This window comes from Oreochromis niloticus, linkage group LG17 (genome assembly GCF_001858045.2).
Source record: "Oreochromis niloticus isolate F11D_XX linkage group LG17, O_niloticus_UMD_NMBU, whole genome shotgun sequence".
Taxonomy (NCBI): Eukaryota; Metazoa; Chordata; class Actinopteri; order Cichliformes; family Cichlidae; genus Oreochromis; species Oreochromis niloticus.
In genome coordinates, this window is record NC_031981.2 from 383,925 (window position 1) to 408,145 (window position 24,221).

General features: G+C 40.7%; 1 protein-coding gene across 16 annotated transcripts in view; it reads right to left on the reverse strand.

Moving 5' to 3' along the window:
• The window catches only part of LOC100703570 (pleckstrin homology domain-containing family A member 5), a 173,539-nt gene that overhangs the window by 123,538 nt on the left and 25,780 nt on the right, over positions 1-24,221 (reverse strand). The window contains exon 4 of one of the 16 annotated variants that reach the window (XM_019346474.2): positions 8,493-9,143. The exons of 14 other annotated variants lie outside the window; for them this stretch is intronic. In XM_019346474.2, the coding sequence (XP_019202019.1) occupies positions 9,140-9,143 (4 nt within the window). In that variant the 3' untranslated portion in view covers positions 8,493-9,139. Of the gene's footprint in view, positions 1-8,492; positions 9,144-24,221 lie in introns of those variants that run through there. One more of the 16 variants, XM_005460370.4, reaches the window with a different exon arrangement.

Sequence of the window (24,221 nt, forward strand, 5' to 3'; positions counted from 1 at the left end):
ATGGATTTTTGGGAGGATACAGTTTGTAGAAAGCTGGCATGAAACTCACTCATTTTCAATTTCTTACTGAACCAGAAATCGTTCAGAAACAGTTTTTTTTCTTTTTCATGTAAGAAGACTTTTTGATCCCACTGAATTTCCTTTTCCTTTCCTTAAAACTCTTTAAACATCTGCTGATGGAGGCGGCTGAAAGGATGAAAACTAGCGACGTCTATCTAAGTAATTAATAGAAAACAAAACAAGGACGTTGCCAGTGTCGTCTATGGACTAGGTTGTTTCCACTCTTCAGATGGTATTCTGTTCTACAAATGGCAGACCCACTCGAGCAGCTCAGTGCTAACCACCAAAGAGTACAACTGTTCATTTCTTCTGCATACAGAACAGTGCAGAGCAGAGTCTTCACGGCTCACTAGGCCACGACTTTCACTCAAACTCAAGCATGTCTTATTCTCCTTTCCCACTGCCTCAGCGTAGTATTATGTAATTGCATTCCCAATGCACCCTGCAGCAGATGGTAATGGCACTGACCTGTGACAATGTTAGCTTTCTTTGGAGCAGAACCAACGGATGATGCTCTGCACTCTCAACCATGTTATGGGATTATTGGATAGTGGTTGGGTTAACGTGCATGACTGTGGATGGATCACCTGGATGGGAATTCAACATTAAACATCAAAGTCTGTCACAGCTCAGGTGTAGCAGCATTCTCAAACATTTCCTCTCACGATACTGCAGCCAGGCTTGGAAACATGGTCAATGCATCCACCATGCAACCACCATGCCAAGGGAAAATGTTAATTCATGTATCCTGTTGCATTTTGACAGGAAAATTAAAACACAGTGTGTCTATGATGGTGCTAGAAACTTCTATGTTGCAATTTGCTGTGGATACTTTGGCACTGTATTATCTTCACAGAGAAATCAGAGCGAGGGTCACATAAAGGAATCTTAAGCTTTTACAGAAATCGCTCATCCAGTTTTCCTGCATATTTACAGCCATATATGCATCACATACTCATACATGAATGCAGAAGTTATATCTGTCTTAGACCAACAGGAGAGATTGTTTTTCACTAACGTCACCACACACTAGGACAGCGCACTCTGAGGACAGAATATCCTCCATTTGTTTTACAATTTGGAGTAGTCAAGAGGTGGGACTGAGAGACCCCAGCTTACCCCTCATTACATCTGAGAGAGGGTAAAAAGATTTAACTTCTAGCTTCTACTGCACGTTTAGACTGATACAAAACGTATCAGGATGACTGAGAACCTTCACAGACTGATCTAAGAGTTATTTCTCTTGAGTAGCAGAGTGTGATTACAGCAGAGAATCTGCTAATGATGACAAGCAGATTCATTCGAGGCACAGCAGGAAGAGCAGAATGATGATTTCTGTCACACGTCAGAGGGAAAAGTCCCACCAGGGTCACTGAAAACACCACGTGGACCAATAGATGTGACTCTGAAGACTGACTTATAAAAGCCAATCAGGCACTGGTATTCACCTGGACCAGTAACACACAAAAGTGAATGTTGTAAATACATCATGACAAAAAGTATCTGTGCCATCTAGTGTAGCAGTAAACGTGCGATGCAGACAGGTGGGGGTGATTTACACAGAAATAAGTCACAAGCCAAACTTTGCCTTTGTCAGGTCACCTGTACAGCGCTTTGTGAATTTAGCAAACTGCATTATACAAAGCTTTAAATTTCCAGCTAATCAAACGTGACTTGCTGAGCTTTCCTCGTCTTTTCTGACCCTCTCTCAGAGATCAGACGGGCCTCTTCTCTGCCTGTTCTCAAAACACATCTCTTCACCCTTTGACAGCCTGTGAGATGTTGGAGTTTTTTAGGTGATTGTACTGAGATGATGATGTTGATTTCAGTGAGATGATGGTTTTCAGCTTATTATTTTTTTTCACTTGTTTTTTAGTTGATTGTATATTGTTTTATGTTGTTTTTTTAATATAGGGTTGTTTTAATATTTATGTTTTCTTTTTTCGTTTTTGCTGTTTCGTTTCATCTATTGTTCTTAACTTGTTTACTGTACAGCACTTTGGGGCCTGTGCCGGCTATTTTAAAGTGCTTTGTAAATAAAGTTGGATTGGATTTTCCTTCCTGGGAAAATGAAACAGCTTTAGAGATTATGAGCCAAACTGTGTTTGATGATATATCTCGAGCTACTTAACTATTTTTGCTTGCTTTCCTTCTGTAGTGTGAGCGAGATGCTCACGTTTCATCTGAGCTATGATGTCAGTCATCACTGACGTTGTTTGAAGCTCATGTCTAAGTTCAATAAAGACCTGTAGTCACACATCTGTCTTCTTCCCAGGTGTTTGGTGGCTAACCTAAGCTTTACGTCACTTCCTCTTTTTCACTGGTCTAGTCCAGACCATCTTTCTGTCCAATCAGCCTCCACTCTCATCATCATCATCGTAGTTTATTTATATAGCACTTTAAAAACACACAAGGCTGACCAAAGTGCTGAACAATAGAAATATAAGAGATACAATAAGAATAATAAATACAATAAAATAATAAACATAGTAAAAATAATAAAATATAAGTAAATACAAGTCAAAGTCCAGCGAATAAAAATGAGTTTTCAATCTGGATTTAAAAACCAGCACTGATGTCGATTGCCTAATGTGAAGAGGAAGATTATTCCAAAGCTTAGGAGCCACAATACAGAACGCTCGGTCTCCTCTCAGTTTCAGCCGTGATTTGGGGACTGAGAGCAACAGCTGCTCAGCCGACCAGAGCGAACGAGTGGGGACATAGGGCTTCAGCAAATCAGACAAATATTCAGGTGCAATACCATTTAAGGATTTAAAAACCAATAAAAGGACTTTAGAATGAATCCTAAATTCAATTGGAAGCCAGTGCAGGGGGGCCAGGACCGGAGTAATGTGCTCAAATTTCCTTTTACCAGATAAAAACCGGGCCGCAGCATTCTGTACTAGTTACAGGCGTTTCAGAGTGGCCTGTCCAACTCCTATTAAAAGGGAGTTGCAATAATCCAAGCGTGAGGTTATAAAAGCGCGGATAACTGTCTCCAAGTCACGCCTTGAAAGAAAAGGTTTAACCTTCGACAGACGCCTGAGTTGACAGAATGATGATTTCACCACCCCATTCATGTGGCCATCAAAGGTAAGTGCAGAGTCGATTTTTAACCCAAGATTGGTAATCGAACTCTTCAGGTGAGGGGTCAGAGCAGCAAGGTCAACATCAGGGATATCAGAGGAACGATTCGGGCCAAACAGAATTGCTTCCGTTTTACGTTCATTAAAATTTAAAAAGTTTAGAGCCATCCATGACTTAACATCACTAAGGCAATCAAGCAGCAGTCTAACTGGGGAGCTATCAGAATGACTGAAAGGAAAATAAAGCTGGCAATCATCAGCATATAGATGAAATGAAACTTTGTGTTTTCGACATCATTCGGAGAACCACACGGTTTAGCAGTTAACACAAGCTTCTCTAGTTCAGGTAGAACAATTGGTTGGAAATCAATAAGCAAATTTAAACAGGGAACATGCACAGCCGGGTCAACAGAAGATAAAGTGGAGGGTCTCAAACTGGCAACCTTATCCACAAAGAAATTAAGAAACCTATTACACATAACCTCAGAAGATTGCAAAAGAACATGATCCTCTGCATTCAGTACAGAATTAATGGTATTATCCAGAACACGAGGGTTATGTGAATTAACAGCAATAAGTTGTGAAAAATCTGAGTTTTTGGCGGTCTTTACTGCCTTCTGATAAGCTTTCCAGCTCGTCTTAAGAGCTTCCAGAGAGACGTACAGCCTGTCCTTTTTCCATCGTCTTTCACATCTCCTACAGTCTCTTCTAGTGGCTCGAGTAAAATCGGTTAGACTGGCCTTGGGTTTACACTGCCTGAGTCTTAGAGGTGCAACAACATCAAGGACAGATTTACAAACAGAGTCCAGATGACAGAGTAATCCATCTACGGAGGACGACTCAGGGACTGGACACAAGTTGTTCAAATAGTGTTGAAAAATCTTCAGCAGTATCTGAGCCGAAGGCACGATAGCATCGCATAGGTGCAGCCCGTTTAACAACAGGACTAAGAGGAACAACGTCAAATAAAATGGGCATATGATCAGAGAATACGGCATCCTCCACATGTAGGTTACAGACAGATAACCCATATGATAACACCAAATCCAATGTGTGACCACGTTCTTGAGGCACCTTTAACAGATTGAACAAGATTAAAAGAGTTCACCAGGTCCATGAATTCCTTAGCCAGGGGCTTCCCTGGGCAACAGACGTGTATATTAAAATCGCCGAGCAGCAGGATCTGGTCATACCGGGATGCACAGTCAGCGAGAAACTCCGAAAACTCAGATAAAAACTCCCTGTTATATTTAGGAGGCCGATAAACTATTGCACACAGCAACGAAGGCGAGTGGCCCAGTTCACACAGGCAAAGTTCAAAGCTGGTGTGGCGTGTCCATGAGGATAGTTGCTTAAACTCAAAGTGTGATTTAAAAACAACAGCTAACCCCCCGCCACGACCAGAAGCTCTCGGAGCGCTAAAATAAGCACAGCCAGCGGGCAGTAGTTCAGAAAAGGCGCTTAACTCACCGGGTGAAGTCCAGGTGTCAGCCAAACAGAGGAAATCCAATGCATGGGAAGAAAAGAAATCCTTCAGGATGAAGGTCTTATTCGCCACCGATCTGGCATTTATTAAACCCAACCTGAGGGGAGCTGGTTTGGAGACCTCCGCGGCAGTGACAACCAGATCCACCGGTCGAAGGTTTGATCGGTCCATTCGCCTCCAACGCAGATGCCGAAGAGGGAAGGATTTAACAGGGCTGCTCCCGATAGAGCCGACAACGGGAACCAACCAGGAATCCACAGCGTCCAGAGCACGCGATGGTACCAAGAGTCGTGGAAAAGATTGACGAACGGAGCGAAGATCATGAGGAAGGTAAGAAATCCGGATTCTCAGTAACGAGGCGACCTCCACGGGTACCCCGTCTCCTGCGTCGCTTCCGCATACCTGGTGGCGGTGGTAGGGGATGCCAGCGTGATGGTACTGCTTCCAGGTAGGGAGGCAGAAAACCCTGGCTATCTTTACCAAACCGAACTGAAACTTTGGTGGATGAGCCGATTTCCAATAAAGTCTGACGATCATACAACAGTGTTGAACTGACATGTTGCACAACATTAGCTAAAAACAATAAAATCAAACAGATAAAAAAAAGCAGCGTGCCAAACACACAGGCGCCATCGTAGATACACTCTGCGTACTTTAAGTCTCACTGCTCATCTGTCATTCTCCTTTACAGAGGCCACTTCCTCCCCATCTCTGCCTGCCATGGTACTCAGACTCCATCCAAGCCTCCATCTTCATTTTTTTATTTTATTTTAAATATTCTGACATTTTGGTCCTAAAGTGGTTTATATGTTAGATATATATAACATCCTGAAATGGGAGGAATGTTGTATTTAGAATGTAAAGATAATCATTTTTAACATGTAAGACTAGAGAAATATTTTATAACAGAAGAACGTTCTAAAATCTCCAACAGCACATAGTCCTTTTTTTACTGAGGCCTTAGAACCACGCCCACGTCTGGCTGAACCACGCCCCCGTCTGACTGAACCACTGACTGGAGACTTGCTGTTCGAGCTGTCCAGGACATGCTTCAATGCAAAAACTGCAGTGGGAACTTCTTCAGAACCTGATGATGAAAGTGCAATGAAATTATCTGTGCTGGTGTTGATAGAATCTTCATCCATCCTCTTCCACTTATCAGGGGGGTGGAGCCTATCCAAGCTGCCACAGGGTGGGGCAGAGGGGCAAGATATGGACAGGTTGGCAGCTTGAAACAGGGCTTACACAGAGTGGCCAAAAGCAACACACTTATAGCCAATTTAGCTTCACCAGTTAATCTAACCCCACTAACTGTATGTGTTTGGGCTGTTGGAAGAAACCAGAACACCCAGAGAGAACCCACACAAACACGTGTAGACTCCACCTCTCTGGCCAGGTGATGGAGTGAGGCAACAGCACCACAGATGTAATCTGTAGCTTACTACACTTAATTTTTAGAAATGCATTCATTGTTGTGTGGATGCCTCAGGCATTTTGGTGTTTATTACTATTATACTTTTTAAAATATTACACTTTTTTCCTTTAATTTGTCCCACTGAAATGAATGGGAAACTTCCACAATTCTGCTAAAACTTGCTTGCTTTTCAAACTTAACTACTTCCTCATACTTTCACCTAGAAACTCCATTCAAACTTTAAAATGTTCTCAACTTATTGGGCTATTCCTGTCTGATTCAGCTTTTTCAGATCTTCTACCGTTTTAATCTTATCTCTCTTTAAGTTTTCAGTTGCAAAATTGTGATTTTTCGGAAAATACATGCGTTGCTATGGTTGCTATGCAATTAACTCAGAGTGAGAGCTTGTCCTTTTTCAATTTTCTCTTCATGTCCAAACAACTTCTTGCTACTCGCTCAATTTCCACTCAACCCCCACAAATTATACATCAAAATGTAGGTATTTTTGCTGGCTTTCAGAAAATGTCACTATCACTGTTGTGGAAGTTACAGATTTTTATCAAATCGCCTCAGAGCAACACAACGTCTTAAAACTCTCCATAGAAAGTCAATGGAGAGTCTGTTCAAAATCAGCGCTGGGACTCTCTAATGAGAGGCATTTTCAAATCGTCATATCTCTTTAACAAAGCAAAGTTAGGACATGAGGCTTGTGCCAATATATCTTCAGACACTGCTGACACTCACAGTGGAAACAGTTTTTACAATTATCTTACCGTTGAGCAATGAATTACGTTTGTTTGAGGGGTGGAAATCTGTCCTCTACTCAGTTTTCAAACTCCGAAAATGAAGCCGTTTCTTCTCTCGTCATATCTCCGCGACGGAGGTACAAAGAGCTATGAAAATCGCAGTCAAAGTACACCAAAGTCCGCTGATTCACCCAGTACAAGAATTATGCTGCTAGCCCTCCTAGTTTTTGAGTTACACGACGTTTTGTAACTCCAAAAAACGGCGTTTTTCACCTCTCACCGCGATCTATTTCTGACTGGTCATCAATCTGGTTTTCAGGCACCCGCCCCCTGTCCAGGTGGCGCACTTGGTAATGACACGGGTCGGCAGCCCAAAGGTCGTGGGTTCAAATCCACCTTGGTCAACATTTTTTTTTTCACTTCAAATTTATACACTATCACAGACCTGTAATTTATATTGCTAATTTATTACAATTCTGCAAAGTTTTATGATTTTAGCAGCTTTTCTAATATGGACCTTGTTAACGCTCCATGGCAGAAATACATACAAGTACACAGCGTGATGAAGCAGACAGAAGCAGTACCTCTGATTGGTGAAATTGAGCAGAACCAGGTTGTTCTGCCTCTTTTCAGCAGAAAGTTTGCGTTTTCACCTCTTATCACCACAAATGTCAGCCACTTCTGCTGAAAAGATTTTCAGCTTTTTCAGCTTTTTTCAGTTATGTGAGAACCAGTTTGGCTCAATGAGTAGCTGAAAAATTTCAGCCTCTTCTGCTCTTTCAGAAGAATTTCAGCTTTTTCACCCCTTTTCACAACAATTCAGCCTCTTCGGCCCCCCCTGCATATTTTTTCTCTCATCATATCTCTTGGTGGGACAAGAACTGCTTTGGCTCAGTGAGATGAGCAGCTACTGTGATTGCTTCTTTCCGTCTTTTCAGCAGAAATTCTGCTGATTTACCTCTTTTCAGCACAATGTTCTTCTTCTTTCCATCTTTTCTGCAGAAATTCTGCTGATTCACCTCTTTTCTGCAAATTTTTCAGCATTTTTTCACTTCTTCTCAGCACAAAACTCAGCAGCGTCTGCTCATTTAGCAAAATTGTCAGTTCCTCCATCTCTTGTGTTTGTCGGAACAAGTTTAGTTCAGTGAGATGAGTAGCTGCCTTGAGAACAGAAGGACCAGGTTCAAATCCCGGTCATGGGATTTGAACACCTGTTTTCAGCACAAATCTTAGCTTTTTAGCTGTTTTAAGCAGAAACCTGTTTTCAGCAGAGAAACTTTTTTAACTCAATTTCAGCTTTTTCACCCCTTTTCAGCAAAATTTTCAGTTTCCCAGGTTTTTCAGCTATTTTCAGCAAAAACATCTTTTCAGCAGAATTCTGAAAAGAGTTCTGCAGAACTCTTTTCAGCAGAAATTCTGCTGATTGAACTCTTTTCAGCAGAATTTTCACCTCTTTTCAGCCCAAATTCTGCTTATTCACCTCTTCTGCAAAATTTTCAGCCTTTTCACCTCTTATTAGCACAAATCTCAGCAGCTTCTGCTCATTTCAGCAGAGTTGTCCGTCTCTCCACCTCTTCTTCGTCAGAGTGAGTTTAGCTCAGTGAGATGAGTGGCTGCCTTGAGACCAGGAGGGCCAGGTTCGAATCCTGCTCAGGGCAATGTTTTTTTTTCCACCACCATACAACTTTTTGCAAGTTTTCATCTTTTTCAGCTTTTCAGCAGACAGCTTCAGCGTTAAGGCATCCACACAGCATTTTCGCAGGAAATGCAAACTTTTTCTAGTTTTATCTGGCATTTATGTGAGATTTATGTTCTTTGCTGTGTTTTTAATACCATCCCCAACAAAAGACTCACAGAGCGCTCACAGAGAAAGGAGGATTGTTTTCTGGATTACAGACAGTTTGTGAGTTTCTGTGTTTCTCGAACATTAATGAGCAGCGTGGACGCTCCACAGACGACTGTCAGTTACACGCTGTAAACAACAAACTTCAAACTCTGCAACTTTGAATCCTGCGTCCACAAGCTTGGATGACACTGCCATTGCGGCGTGTCTTTGTCCAACAAGTTATAGACCTAACTGTGTTTTATTACTAGAACTCATAATCCTTATTATATGTATGTGTGTTTATTTTTATACACACAAATGAAACTTGCAACGATTCGAGTAATTTCTCCTTCCAGGTCAATGAAAACACAACAAAGTTCCCAATTTTACGTCTCTTTCCACACCACAGAGTGATCAGTGATTGGTGAAGCAAAACTCTGTCTCCAAGCGAGATTATAAAGATTAACAAGCAGAACGAAAAAATACACATCATCACTACAGGAAAATATATTTAAAGACATCTTACCTTGAGACAGGACGTGGATCGGTGTAGTCGATGACATGAAAAGACAAAATGAGAATCTGTTAGCAGTCATGTTATACAGTCAAGCAGTGAAATCAATAAAGCACGTTGGTTCACACCTTTAGTTTTGCAATGTTTCAACAGGAATATGTCAAAAACTATTAAAGATAAAGGCCTGAAATGTTCACTGGACTTTAACTGAATCTACAACTTGGGACAGCTACTATCAGGAAGTCTCATTAGGAATCCTGGAATTTACAGGAAACTGTTTTTTTTCCAAACTATAAAAACATGAAAGTCAAGTGACAGGTGATATTTACATTTTGCTTTATTGTCTAAACAAAACCTAAATACATTGAAATTTACAATAATATCGAAATGAGAAAAGTTAAATAAGTAAGTAACAAGTAAACATGTCGGCTAAAGCAGCATGCTGGTTTAATGTAGCAGCCTGATAGGTTAGAGCTCACAGCTACATTGTTAAACAATGTTACAACATGTCATAATCTCTTAATATTTGTTGTCTTTAAAAGATAGAATCAGGATATTAAAAGTCTCTTTAAAATTATGGACGTTAGTCTGGGCAGGACACTCCTCTCAACTCACTCCGTTTTGAACATATCAGTCTTACAAATCTACAGTAGTCAGCCTGTGTGTGTTACCATGACAACACACACACACACACACACACACACACACACACACACACACACTCTCTCTTGATTTCTAGCAGAGGAAGTGGAAGTGCAATCAAATTGCATTCAAGCCAAAAAAGCTCTTTCCTGTAATTATCTCTTTGAAAACAAGCTCTCGCTCTGTATGTGTGTGTGTGTGTGTGTGTGTGTGTGTGTGTGTGTGTGTGTGTGTAAAAGAGCGGAGAGCGTGACTTTTTTCCCCAAACACAAGACCACCACAGATGAAAGTGCACATGAAACTTTACACAACGCCAACGTTCACACACTTTGGTCAGAATGAGAGAAGAACGTCTGTCTCTGAGTTAATGTGAGAATATGAGTGAAAAACAGGCCGACTCTAAACTACCTGCAGGTTACAGTCCAACTCTGTTTAATGCTGAAATATGTTCTCATATCAAATACAGTCATCAAATTATGTCAAGTAATACTCTGAGCAGCACAATCTGTAAGTATGAATCAGACTACAACGAGCTGTTTAATTCACACAGTGACCCAAAGATGAACCATCTCGGGGGCGTTATCAGCAACTTAATCAACCAATCAGGGATCACACACTCACGTTCTGCTACTTCTTACTTTTTACTTAATTTTCTTACTTTGTAAGTAACATTTGTACACAGCATTGATTCATGTAAGTGAGCTTACTTGTAAACTGTGTTAAGCGAGCAGAGCTGTTTGAAAGTGGGGATCTGTGGAACAACACAGGAAGTCTGGATCGACTCTCTGTTCACTCCAGCCTGGTCTCTGACCCCTGGTGAGGGTCTCACCTGGTTCTAACTGTCTGTAAGACTCTGATTGTTAACCCTGCTTAGTCTGAAAAACTAAATTAAAAAACAGGAGACCTGCTACCAGCCACAGATACAGCAGCTCCCCTATAGATCCATGGCACTTGGTTTAATTTAACCGCTTGGATAACTAAGCTCTAAGAGTCTCTTACTTTCAAAGGGCTGGAGTAACCAATGAGAGCTATTTATACTTATGTGAATCAGATTTTTCCCTCTACCGCTTCACAAAGGGTCAAAAAGGGAATGTCCACATAAAACTTTTTAAATTCAGGATATTTTATTAAAGCAATTTAGCAAAAGCAGAGTCAGATCACTTAATTATACCTATCTAATGAACCTACTCCGAGCTAATGCTGACTTTGTTCTGATCTTTCAGAGGAGGAAGACTGAGAAGAGAACCGTCCTGAAGATGCACTCGTCTCTGTGTTTCATGTTTTTAATGATAGTCCAGCAGGAAAGCAGCACCCACTGGAAATTCAGTCCCCCGGGAATGCAGTGAAAATCCAAATCTTCTCAAAGTTAAAATGCGCGGACAAAACTGTGGAACTCATGGAAGTTGTAATCCATCAGGAAAGTAATGGGAATCCCAATCTGCCTGAATTTATAATCTCACATGGCAAAAATGAGTCCAGCGCTTGGCCGGGGTTTGATCGCTCTGCTGTCTCTGCTACAGTTTCCAGCTGTGATCGCACTGATCCAGACAAAGGAAAGAGCCTCTTATTGGTTCCTCACACACCTTTGAGACCTGGTCACGCTTATTTTCACATGAACATCCAACACTATAAACCTCTTTTTAATTCAACTACACACAAATACTTTTTCACACTTTTCCCTTTAAAACTCTGTTTGTCGTTTATGATTTCCTTATCCATCCTTAATAGAACTTCTCTTATTCAGAATCAGGGATGATGATGGTTGGCGACACATTTCTCACTAATCTGCCAGAATCACAGCTGGATCATGTCTACACACAACTTTATAATAACTTATAATTCACTGAGTAATTCATGAGTCATTCAACACATTAGCTAGACTTATATCTCTGATTTAGAATAAAAATGATTTACAGTTAAAAAGCACATATACATAAACTCTGTATCACTTTTAACATAAAAGACCACTGACCCTGTCTCAGATGTGACAGAGAGGTCAGCCGGGGGGACTTCAGTGTCTTTCAATCCCACCTTTCTCAACAAAAAGGTCAAGTACCAGGTTTCTGCAGAGTGCCATAAACATTAAAATCTTTTAATATCTTTCGATGAAAATATGCCCAGTTTCCCAGTTACATTTAAAATATCAAGAAAATGTATTTTTGTACTGTCACAGTTCACTAAATAACAAAGCTTATATGAATATGATCAAAGTAGCTAATAAGATAAAACTAGACTCTAAAGATTGGCCTTCAGGACGACATTGAGCTTTTACAACAAACCCTAACTCAGATTTATCATTAATTCAAATCAAATCTTCAGCAGCCAAGCTGACTTTCATCACCTAATTAAAAGCTAAAGATCAATGAAGACAGAACAGTCTTATAAACACGGAGATTTCAACTGAAATCTTCTATCGACCAGAAAGGAAATAATGTGAGAAGCACCTGAAGCTTCACACTACAAACATGATGAAAGTCATCATCTGTGCAGTTGTTGCAAACATGGATGAAATACTCGAACTGTCCTTTTGTCTTCTTGCTCAACAAGTTTAAAATCACTTATATTTGGTAGGCTCCACTTACGCTGCTGAAACAGCTCATCAAGGCACAAACTCAAATATTAACAGCATAAATAAGGCTAAGTCCGAACCCTTATTGATTTTAGTTGATAACAGAAAAGTGGTTTTCCCAAAGTTGAGCATTTTTCAGCACGGACCTTTGACTGCAGCCGGGAACAAAAAGGTCTGTGCTCAGAGCATTTTTGTACCAAGGACTCATATTCCAAGGATTGTTAAATAAAAAAAAGACAGCACTATAGCAGCAAACAAAAAATGCTTTGTGTGCTACAGAAGCAGCTCTATGTATCAAACCACAAACATAACCACTGCATGATGGGGTACAGGTCTATATCCCCAAAATGCAAGTTAAAGTCAGCACAGTAACTGGTGTTATCACCTTTTAACTAACCCACACTGCTTACATACAATATTCTCTAGCACCCGGTCACACATACACAAAGGCAATTTAACTTCAAATACTCTGAGAGACCAAACAAACCAAACATACCATCTGCACCTATAAATAAAACTCCTGAGAGAAAATATAGGACAATATGAGGACAGGATGGAAATAGGATAACATGAGGGAAAGATGGTGGACTAAATATATGAATAACATTACTCAATGGGACCATCAGAATAAAAATGAAATAAATACAAATATTAAGTAATATATACTAAAGTGCTAGTAGTATTTAAACAAAAAATCAGTGCAAACAGAAAACTAAAATAAAGATTTAAATGAAATCAAACATGCTCTGGAGTGAAGCTCGCTCTCATCTTTGAGCTGCTGATGACCATGATAAACATGCTCTGTGACTTCAGCCATTAGCTGCCATCTCTGTTACACTGGTTACTACCATTCATCAAGTAACTCGAATAATTCCCTTATAACAAATCCTCGATTCCTATAATGCACGGCTCCGTACAGACCTGTAGACCTGCAATATAAACGTATTTAGGAGCGGCGCATGAGTAAGCAGCCCCCAGTTTTTCAACCAAAACACTGACAAACAATAACAGCAGTGACGATGACACTGGCACAGTTTAACACGGAGAAACAGATAAACAGAAACTTTAGGAAGGTCAGTCAGCCCTGCTGTGACCGTAGAGCTCAGTGTACACAGGTCTGCGTGATGCAGACAGACACAGTCAAATAACTGTTCACATGATCGTACAGTCAGCGGATATGAACAGCATGTAAACTGTACAGCCCTATAAAACCAATGAGCAACTCTTCTGTTACCACCTCTGTTCCTTCCAGCCTCAAACACACAATCCAAATTCATTCATACGCACACACACGTGCCGTATTTCCCATCTTATTAAAGATGAATGAACTTTCTTTATGAAGTCATAAAACCCACCCTGAGCAGGCCCACAGTGCTCCTCTTGAACACACTGCAGGTAACAGAGCTGATTGAGACTTCTGCTGTGACATATTTGTTCCTCAACTTATTCCTCCACAGGCCGATCACAACAGCTGCGGACAGCGTCAATGCAATGTGTAATTACAATCCTGGAGAAGTGCATGTGAGGTCACGCTGTAGGGTTTCACAGGGGTGAGAAATTTTGACATAGAAATGGCATAGATTTCCCCACTGAAGCATAAATCCCAAGACATCCTTTAGCCTTCATAGTTTAATAGCCACCAACTAAACAGCAGGAAAAAATCATCTGGAAACCAAAGAAAAAGGTTTTTATAGTTCCATGGGTTAAACTCTGTGAACACTCAGACATGTTTCTCTGAAGCTTTGTAACTGGAGGATATTCTGGACCACCAAACTCTACAGAAGCCATTATATACAAGGCACTGCATAAATACTGGTTCCTTTACAAAGCAAATTCTCACATTCTCTCTCTGTCTCTCATGATCAGCACCATGGACAGCACATGCTGTCAGAGAGAATTTATTTAAGCTCACAGGATAAACATACAGCATCTTTTTCAACTCGTCTACTCAAAACAGATTGACCCTTGCTAAAGTCAGATAAAGAGTGCTGTACTGGCTGTAAGCATGGAACCAATGGGAGACGCCCAACCACAGGTGCTCACAGACCGACACCACAGGTAGGCTCACCTACAGAGTCTTCACTGAACAATAATGTATAGTAAAGAGTAGGGCTGTTCGATATAACGATATATATCGGAAGACGATATGAGAACGTCTATCGTTTCATATGACGCTATCGTTTGTTTCGTGGTGTCGCAAAATAAACCGTTTACGGCGATATTTTTTCATCGTTTTGATGGTCACTGTAGTGGCTATGCTATTTTCTTAAAGTTTTCTCTTTCTCTTATATTTAAAATAACAACACTACGGACGGACAAGCGACTGTTTTTACGAGTTGTCGTTAGCAACAACGACGGCAAACCCAGCATGTGGCTCCGCCGTCCGCTTGTTTATTTTCCACATAAACCTTTCACAATAAAGCTGAAGTTCCTGTTGAGATTTTTCACAATAAGAGATTCACAGAATTTACAGAAAATGTAAAAATGCTGTGATATATATTGTTGTCGGGACGATAAATGTCTTATATCGGGATATGAGATTTTAGTCATATCGCACAGCCCTAGTAAAGAGATTTCACTGGTCTTTCCTTCAAACTGCTGTCAGACTCTACAACATGGTCTCTGCAGGTGACCACACACGTGCAGACACACACACACATCGCATACACAATTGTAAGTTTTGCCCCGTCTCCCTGATGTGCAACAGTACCAAGTGCTATTTTTCCTACTATAACAAAGCATTTTATTCTGTTTTGTATAGTATGTTATTCTATGTTATCTTGCCATATTCTGTCGTGTTTTTCGTTACTGCTCTTAACTTCTACTTTCTGCTGTGACCAAAATATTTCCCACGTGTGGGACTAATAAAGGTTTATCTTATCTATCTTATAGTGAACCTCTTCTAGATATGTCTCAAACATGAGAACAGTTAGGGATCTGAATTGCTAAGAATTTAGCCATTATTGATATTACTTATCGAATCAATTTCCTATTGGTTCACTTATCGATTCTCATTTTCTCATTGGCTCTACTTTAAGACTCACCACTATTGCTACGCAGAATATCAAAGACATTGCAGTCATGACTATTTGCTATTGGTCAAATATTTGTGAAAGCACAAAGCAAACATGAAAACTGCCCACAGAGACTTTAAAGTGATAGCCACAATCATTCTACTTAAAAAAAACAAAATAAAATAAAAAAATCAACCACCCTAGGGGGGCGTGTCCCATTTTGAATTCAAGACTTCCAGGCCACACTCAGATGTTCCTTTACTCTGTACCGGCCCATTGGTTATGGTGTTCCATGTATGCCCCGCTAACATCTTGCACCCCTGCGGTTTTATGCTGGATTGTCTCGGGGCGTCCCTGCACTGCTTGCACCTGGGGTCTTACCTGGTGTGATAGACCCCAGCCTCTATTAATCTTGTGCTCAGAGCTTGTTCCTGTGCTGCCACGATTAGTGCCTCCGTGCTGTCTTTCAGCTCAGCTTTGTCCAGCCACTGGTAGGATTTTTTAACCTAACCGGCCGTACATGCTGTGTATGGCGTATTCACTGAGCACATGGTCGGTTGGGACCATCTTCCTGATGTACTGGGTTTGATCTTTGTTTTTCATCCTGGATAGTGGTTCTGACTCTCACTAGTGTTCAGTCTCCTTCCAGTTATCATGCAGTCTCAGCGTGCTGAAATCCTCCGTGAAATCCTGCAAGCATGGTAAGGAGTTTTCTTCTTTTTTTATGTCAGTGCCTACTATTGCCTTACTCTGCAGTGGTTGGTGGTGGCTGCGGCCTCTTTATGGCTCCCATTTGCCTGTGGGATTCTAGGCTCCCTGTAGCTATGCTCAATGTCTGCAGTGTCTGCTAATGACAGATAGACCGAAACCAGGCGTATACTAGGCTGTAGACATGCTTTGTAACGCAGTTTATTTTGGAATTTTAACACAGGAGCTTCCATGGATTGACTCAGTATTGGAGTCAAAATCAAATGAGCCACAACTCTGCTGCTTTCTTTGGCATTTCGACATCAGACACCTGAATGAAACTTTGGCAGTACAACTGTCAGACTGTGCTTTTAATATTGATGCCCCCGTCCCACCCCAGGCCTTTCTCTGCTGGGTTGCCCTTCTATCAGTTAGCATGTCAGATCCATTAAAATCACTGGTGTAATTTTGTGTTGGTTCTGCTCACACTCCCTGAACAGCAATGACCTTAAGGCGTATGGATACAGGAACTATAGTCGTGTCCCTTGATATCTGGCACAGAAACATTTAGCAGCAGCTCCTGTGGGCTGCAGGGGGGACCTCAGTAGACAGGACTAGTGCATCCAGATCGGACTGGGATCTGTGGAAGTAAAACTTCTTCTCCAGTCTTCGTACTAAAGTGTGTCTCTGTTCTTACAACACAGCTCCTCTCCTTACCTTTATGCTCTTCCCCTCTACATAAAGACAAATGTACACATGCTTTTTTTCATACTATGTGGACATTGCTTGTCTTTGTTTCTGTTTAGTTGACTGTTTTGCTGCCTACTCACAGATTTAACCTCTTATGTAAATCGATTAGTGAAGGAAGTCCCTTCTCGCAATATTTAACGCCCACAGAAGGATCCAGGCTGAGAAGAATCTGTAGTACTACCAGACAAGCACAAAGGAACAAGGAGAGGGATAGGAATATGTGCAGAGGCACAGATTACAATAAAAAACAGGGGATTCACTGAGAGATGAGGAGATGGAGCTAAAGGCATTGACAGTAATCTGACAGAAGAATATTTTGGGCATTTCCACAGGCACATTTTCTACCACTGAGAACTCCTTTTATTCATCTACTCCTTTTAACTCCTGTTTCTTTCCATTGTTCACTGGATTCCTCTGATTACAGCATCTGCTTCCTTTATCTTTCCTTTTTTTAATGTGATCACCAGATTACCCACCATCTCCCTACAGACACACAGAAACACATTCTCAATGGAGGACAGATAACACCGACAATGTTAACATTCTATGTTGCTAATTAAAATATAAAATCAAAGAATTAATAAGTTCAAAGCAAATAATTCATTCAAAGTTAAATAAACATACTAAAGATGTAATTTTGTTCAAACGGTGTTCTAATTGAATTTGTCAGTGCACGTGTTGTGTCCCTGTGTGTGCAGCTGTTTGACCTTTACAAAACAGAAGTGCCACTAAATTACAAACCTGCTTAATATATGTCTGTCTGTCTAAAGAAAACTCTGAAAACTTCAACCCTGGTGCTTCATACATTTCTGTATTTTGTAACCTCAAATGGGTTATGCTTGCAACTTGCATTAATATTTGTATGTATGGTCACTTTGTGCTTTATCGGGTTTTTCTGTTGTGAAGATATCAAAGACTTTATTAGGTCTCAAAGTACTGCTTTGCATTTGTAGATAATTATGATATTTGTACCAAAAACAAAATATTCACTGTCTTCCAAAAGGTGGATTCTGTTCATCTGGACGTTTTCAGTGGGAGAAACGTTTCATCATCATCAGGTGACGTCTTCAGTCTCAGCTGACTGCAGGTTTCCAACCTTATAAGCAGGACATTTGCACAATGACTGAAACCAGCACACTGAATGAACAACGGGCTGGGAGGCCAGTTCATTGATCATTAATATGCAAATTGTGATGACCATTGATTAATAACCACTGATCAACCCTGATGAAACCTGCAGTCAGCTGAGACTGAGGAAGTGATGAAACGTTTCTCCCACTGAAAACATCCAGATGAACAGAACCAACCTTTTGGGATTTACTTACCTGGATAACTGAGCATCAAGACTGCCTTATTTCAAGTATTTTGCTAATTAGAAGTACACATGGAGTGAAGATGAGGCTGATGGGAATGTCTGGGCAGACTAAAAGCCAGAAGATCATTTTAGGATCTTACAATTTTTTCCTAAACTCATCAGTTCTGTTCTAAAAGGAAGAAAACCTCATTGAAAAGCTCACTGATATTTACTGACATCTAATCTAATCTCAGCTAATAACTAAAATCCAGCCTTAAAGCAAAACCTTTCTAAAATGTATCTGACGGGTATGTAAGACGAAGCAAGTTCAACACGAGGCTTTCTTTGAGTTAACTGGCTTGACAAAACCTAAAACGTGACTCAGAGATACCAAGAATCACAACAGTGGTTATGAGCAGCTTTTGTTAGCTTTCTGCTTCAGGCTCAGTTTGTTGTCAGAAAAATTAACATTTCATGTGTCGTTAGACTCTTCTCCACAAACCTTTTCAATGAATCTATCACAAGAGATATTATCAGAGAAGTCGGGTACAGAGATGTGCTGCTGTTTGTTTCTAAATGACAGCAGGACATCGACAGCTCTCAAACTTTTCATTTGATATATTTAAAGATTACAGGTTATTCACTGAGTTCAAGGCTCTGTTCCACAGTCTAATAGGCCAAATAAACTAACTGAATAGGTTGTGAGTTTGACTCCACCGTCAGGTCTTTCTGTGTGGAGTTTGCATGTTCTCCCTGTGTGGGTTCTCTACGGCTTCCTCCCACAGTCCAAACACATGCAGTTAGGTTAAATGGTAACTCTAAATTGCCCATAGAGGTGAGATATGTCACAGATTATGACTGAATTAGTATGTCCTACACATGCAGTGGGGAAAATTATAACAAGAATTTAATGGACATAACTCCACTGGAGTACTGATCTCTGCATTTACAACAAGCTGAATTACTGCTCTGGTTCCTTTCCATAAGAAACAGATGATGCATGTGTTGCTGAACATTGCAAACTTTTAATTATATCTAATTAATTCCACTGATTAGCTGCCTGAACATCTATGTGTGACAATATATGACACTGGTGTCATCTGGTCAGTGTGTGTTTACTCTGCAGTCACCTGTGTGATAATCCGATAGCAAGAAATATATTTTCTAAACAACTGTTTGGACTGTATGCACCAATTTCAAGTCAGTTTAAACCAGGGGTGTCGAACTCCAGGCCTCGATCTCACCCTGGGTCAACACACCTGAATCACATGAAGAGTTCATTACCAGGCCTCTGGAGAACTTCAAGACATGCTGAGGAGATCATTTAGCCATTTAAATCAGCTGTGCTGGATCAAGGACACATCTAAAACCTGCAGGACAGCGGCCCTCCAGGCCTGGAGTTGGAAATCCCCACCTCTACTAGTTATGTGGAAAATAGCATCAGCAGTTGTGTAATCCCTCAGAACTCTGTGAGCGGATAGTAAGAAGAAGGGTTTTTACTTTTTAGATGAGACTTTATTGAGTTCCACGCTGACTGCAAGCATTTTGGCAATTTTATTATTCTATATCTGATTCTGGAAGAGAGTACCTATTTATACTTGATGATTATAGTCTGAACTCTGTTTTTATTCTTGGCAGTTTAAAGAATAAAAACAAACAGTCTTTTCTAAAGAGCTCATGGACAACCTATTGATCCTCTACCTAACCCCACGAGCCAAGGTGTAGAAACGGGTGTAGGTCACAATGAGCCAACAAACTTTGCTCATAGGGGGTCCAGTAGGGCTGTGCGATATGACCAAAATCTCATATCCCGATATTAAGACATCTATCGTCCGATAACGATATAAATCACAAAAATGTAACATTTTCTGTAAATTCTGTCAATCTCGGGCAGCTCGACTTGCGTGAAGTGTTTCCAGCTGGGCGTCACGTACCTGGAGTCGAGTGTTTTAGCTGATGCATGAAACTATATATTTTTAGACATAGGTTGTAACGGCCGCCGTTTTCTTTGTGAGTATTTATTACACGGCGTGCTGCGGGGAAAAGCCTGTTCTAACGTTTGAGTCTAAGGTTTATTTTTTAGCACCTGGCGGCTCTTTTTTGCTTCTCATCCGTAAATACTCTGCATCTTTCACGTGATTCAGTTTATTTTGAAAAGTCTCAACAGGATCCTGACCTTTATTGTGAAAGGTTTATGTGGAAAATAAACAAGCGGACACGCCGTGGTTTTACCGTCGTTGTTGCTAACAACGACGCATAAAAACAGTCGCTTGTCCGTCTGTAGTGTGGTTATATTAAATATAAGAGAAAGAGAGAACTTTAAGAAATTAATATAGCCACTACAGTGACCATCAAAATGATGAAAAAAATATTGCCGTAAACAGTTTATTTTGCGACACCACGAAACAAACGATAGCGTAAAATGAAACGATAGACCTTTTTATATCGTCATCCGATATATATCGTTATATCGAACAGCCCTAGGGTCCAGGACCCTCTTGGGGACCCTCTCTTAGGGCTTCAAATCTGGGACTCTCCACCACTCACCGCAGAAGAAGTTTCTCGGTTGAAACGTCTTCAAGGAAACTTAAAACAGTCAAGACGCTTGTCTCTCCAAGCTCCTTAGACTATGACGACCTAGATGACTGAGAACCTTCACAGACTTAAACTATCTTTAAAAACATTTATTTATTTAAATAAATAAATAAATTTACTCTATTATAATCCACCAGATTCTCCTGTGTCTCGATGATAGATCAGTCTGTTAGAATTTGCATGTTTTCCTTCCTGGCTTCAAACAGCCACAGTCGTTATTAATATAGCAGCTGTTTTCCACTCTTACTGACCAAAGTGCTCACACATTCATACGGCGCCATTACTCTCCCAAAACACTACTGATTTGTCTGCAACAGCTTTATTACATATATTCTGTTTCATGTGTTTTCTCATATAGTTTTTGGTCTTCTTTTGTAAAATCAGCCGTTCTACACTTATCGATATTTGTGATTGGTCAGATGCTCCTCCCTCTTCATGCGAATGTGCAGGGAAACCACGGCTTTGTGTGAATACATTGAATCCAGTCTATACCCTGGGTATTTGTTTTCAAAGTGCCAAATGAAGCAGCTGAATTACAGTTACAGCCACTTTGACTTGTGACTGTGTGGATGATTCATGTAGGTCTCTAACTGCCTTTTAATGTGGGCTCCTAAAAGTGTGCAACGATACGAAGGGTAACTCCTCAACTCACACTTCAGTCTTTGTCCTGTCTACACACACCGCTCTCCTAAGCTCTGAGGGAGACCACCCGCCCACTTTGGTTTTATTTTACGTCAGTGGTGAACAAACTGTAGCAGCAAACAAACTTCAAACAGCAGCCTCACTTACGGGCTGTGCAGAGGGGAGCAGGTCAGAGAACACGACTTCTCTCACACTGAGCCTACTGACTATGACAGCCGCTCACTTAAACAGCAGCATTTCTAAACACACACTAGCATAGTGAAGAAGGCCTGGAAGCTGCCAGTGTGGACTAAGAGAAATTCATGAGCTTCATAGATAACAGCTTAGATCCCCTTCATCAGTGTAATCCTGGGTAGATTACCTATTCATCCTGCCTGTAGCCCAGTGGGACACAAGTCTGAGAGAGGAAAGAGAGGTAGAGTGCCCTCTGCAAAGGAGCTGCAGATCGGTTCAATATATGGGGGAAAGTGTCGATGCACTGACGTGAAATTCAGGGACGATACCTGAGAAAAAGCTGTTAATTCATTCTAAGCCATTAGGCCTGACATTGAAAGGAAACTAGAACTAAACTAGAATATTAACAGCTAGGAGAAGCTTCTTCAGTACCTTTAAGAAGAACAAGTCATTCTATGAATGAAGAGATGCTCTAAAGTGAGAGCTGTGCTTGCTGTTTGCAAACTCTAAACTCTCCCTGTGTCTTTCATACAGTCTGCCACAGTATGAATAACTGAAGTCGAGCTTTATTCTCATTAATACTTTGCACAAATACATACAAGTGTCTTTATTTTCCTACGTCATATTTGATTGTTCAGTTGTTATATGACTATTGTTATGTTACTATAAATTTACATTCTTCAGATAAAATCGCACATTTGTTAACCTAATATATAAAATTATGATGTTTACGTGAAATTCTCTCTTTATTATTTTAATCCTGATCAGTTATTCCTGAAAATTATGATTTGAAATCATATAATTCAAATAACCTGCTAAGGAAACAAAACCTGGGAATTTCATTCATTTTTCTGATGTTTACTGATTTTATCCACATACATCAAAAGTTTCTCTGACACTGTTATCAGTCAGTACGGTAACAGTAACATGCAGGTCTAAACTTTAGCCTTACCTGCTGTCATTAGTTTCGACTATCCAAGAGTCACTGTTGGATATAAGCGCTACATAATTCAAAGGAAAGCACCGGCAGCTTTTAATTTCATCCATCTTACTGAGCAAGTAAAGAAGAGAAAAAACATCTAAATGTTCTTGTGTGAGAAACATGCAGAACTCCTACAAAGCACCTTTGTTAATCACTAATCTGCAAATTCACGTTTTAAGGGGGGGGGGGGGGGGGGGGGAGAACAAGTCAAACACCTCGTCTGGTATCACAATTTTACTAATATTCTACTCTTCAAATGCATTTTTCTCCACAAAAGTGCCAAAAACAGCAGGTCAAGGTGGGCGGTTGGTAAACAAAGCACAGAGTTGGACCTGGGTGTGTGCAGACAGGATGGGTGGATGGCCCTGCCCATAAATAACTAACTCACCAGAGTTTGTCGTTTTGTTTGGTCATTAGTGAATATTTCAGCTCATCTATCATTAACTGTGTTTTACGCTGCCTTTGGTATCCACTTCAACAGCTTCTACATTTTGTGATAACTTTAACTTCCGGTTGCTGTGAATTATTTTACCTGTTGTTGCAAGTCAACAAATTTCAAGGATATTGCACAGTCTCGGTTACTACATCACCTGCTCCTCTCTCAATTACTGGGCTACATACCACACTCCTGTAGGGTGGCAATTATTACACTTAAAAAGCCACATCTTGACCCAGCCATCTCGGCTAATTGTAGGCCAACTCCAACCTTCCTTAATTTCTGACTCTCTTCACTTGTCCATCTTTTGTCCCGTCTCTCTTCGCTCTCCTCCAACTGGTCCCTGAGCCTGGTTCTGCTGGAGGTTTCTTCCTGTTAAAAGACAGTTTTTCCTTCCCACTGTCACCAAGTGCTTGCTCACAGGAGGTTTTCTGATTCTTGGGGTTTTCTCTCTGTTATTGCGGGGTCTTTATCGTACAATATAAAGTGCCTGTTATTGCAGTATATAAATAAAACTGAAGACAGGAGCACAAACACAGACAACACTGCAGTCCTGCTCTTTCTCCTCATAACACTCATACTCACACATATCCAGGGGAGTATTTGTTAAACTGTGTACCAGGTCCTCTGACAAGGACAGTCTATCATGTGACAGTGTGTAATGTCATTATTTGGGGTGACAGATGTGTTCGAATACTGAGAAGCGTGGTGCTTAAAAGTCTGGTGACAACAGTGTCCGCACCAAGGTTAAAGCAGCAACTACACAGATGCTCCATGTAGCCAACCAGCCCTGTGACCTGCCTGCACAGGAGGACGGACAGGACAAGATAAAAATAACAACAAGACATGAAAACCAGCAAAGGGGAAAACAGCACAGACTCCCAGACAGAAACAAGACAAATGCCACATTAAGACTCTTCCCAATAACCACAGTCTGTTTCCTGAGGCCCCTCTGACCTCACTTCCTGAGGCTCAGCTGGAACAAGACTATAAACATACACATTACTGCATCAGGCAGCTTTAAGCTAATCATATCTAATAGTACTACCACTAATACTAGGAATTAAAGGGAATATACTGGCAGCTGCCCATGCTACTCCTGCTCTCAAGTTATCATAGTTAGAAGACTTTCAGAAAACTTGACCTCTGACCTTGAGCCCTATGTAACTGAGATACACCCATGGTATCAATTTAAAAATACTATCTGTCCTTGTTCTGCACATTTTCAGTACTGCATATGTAAACGTTTTCTTTTGTGATGTAGCCATAGGAAAATCGAACTCATAAAAGGTTCCAAAAAGCCAC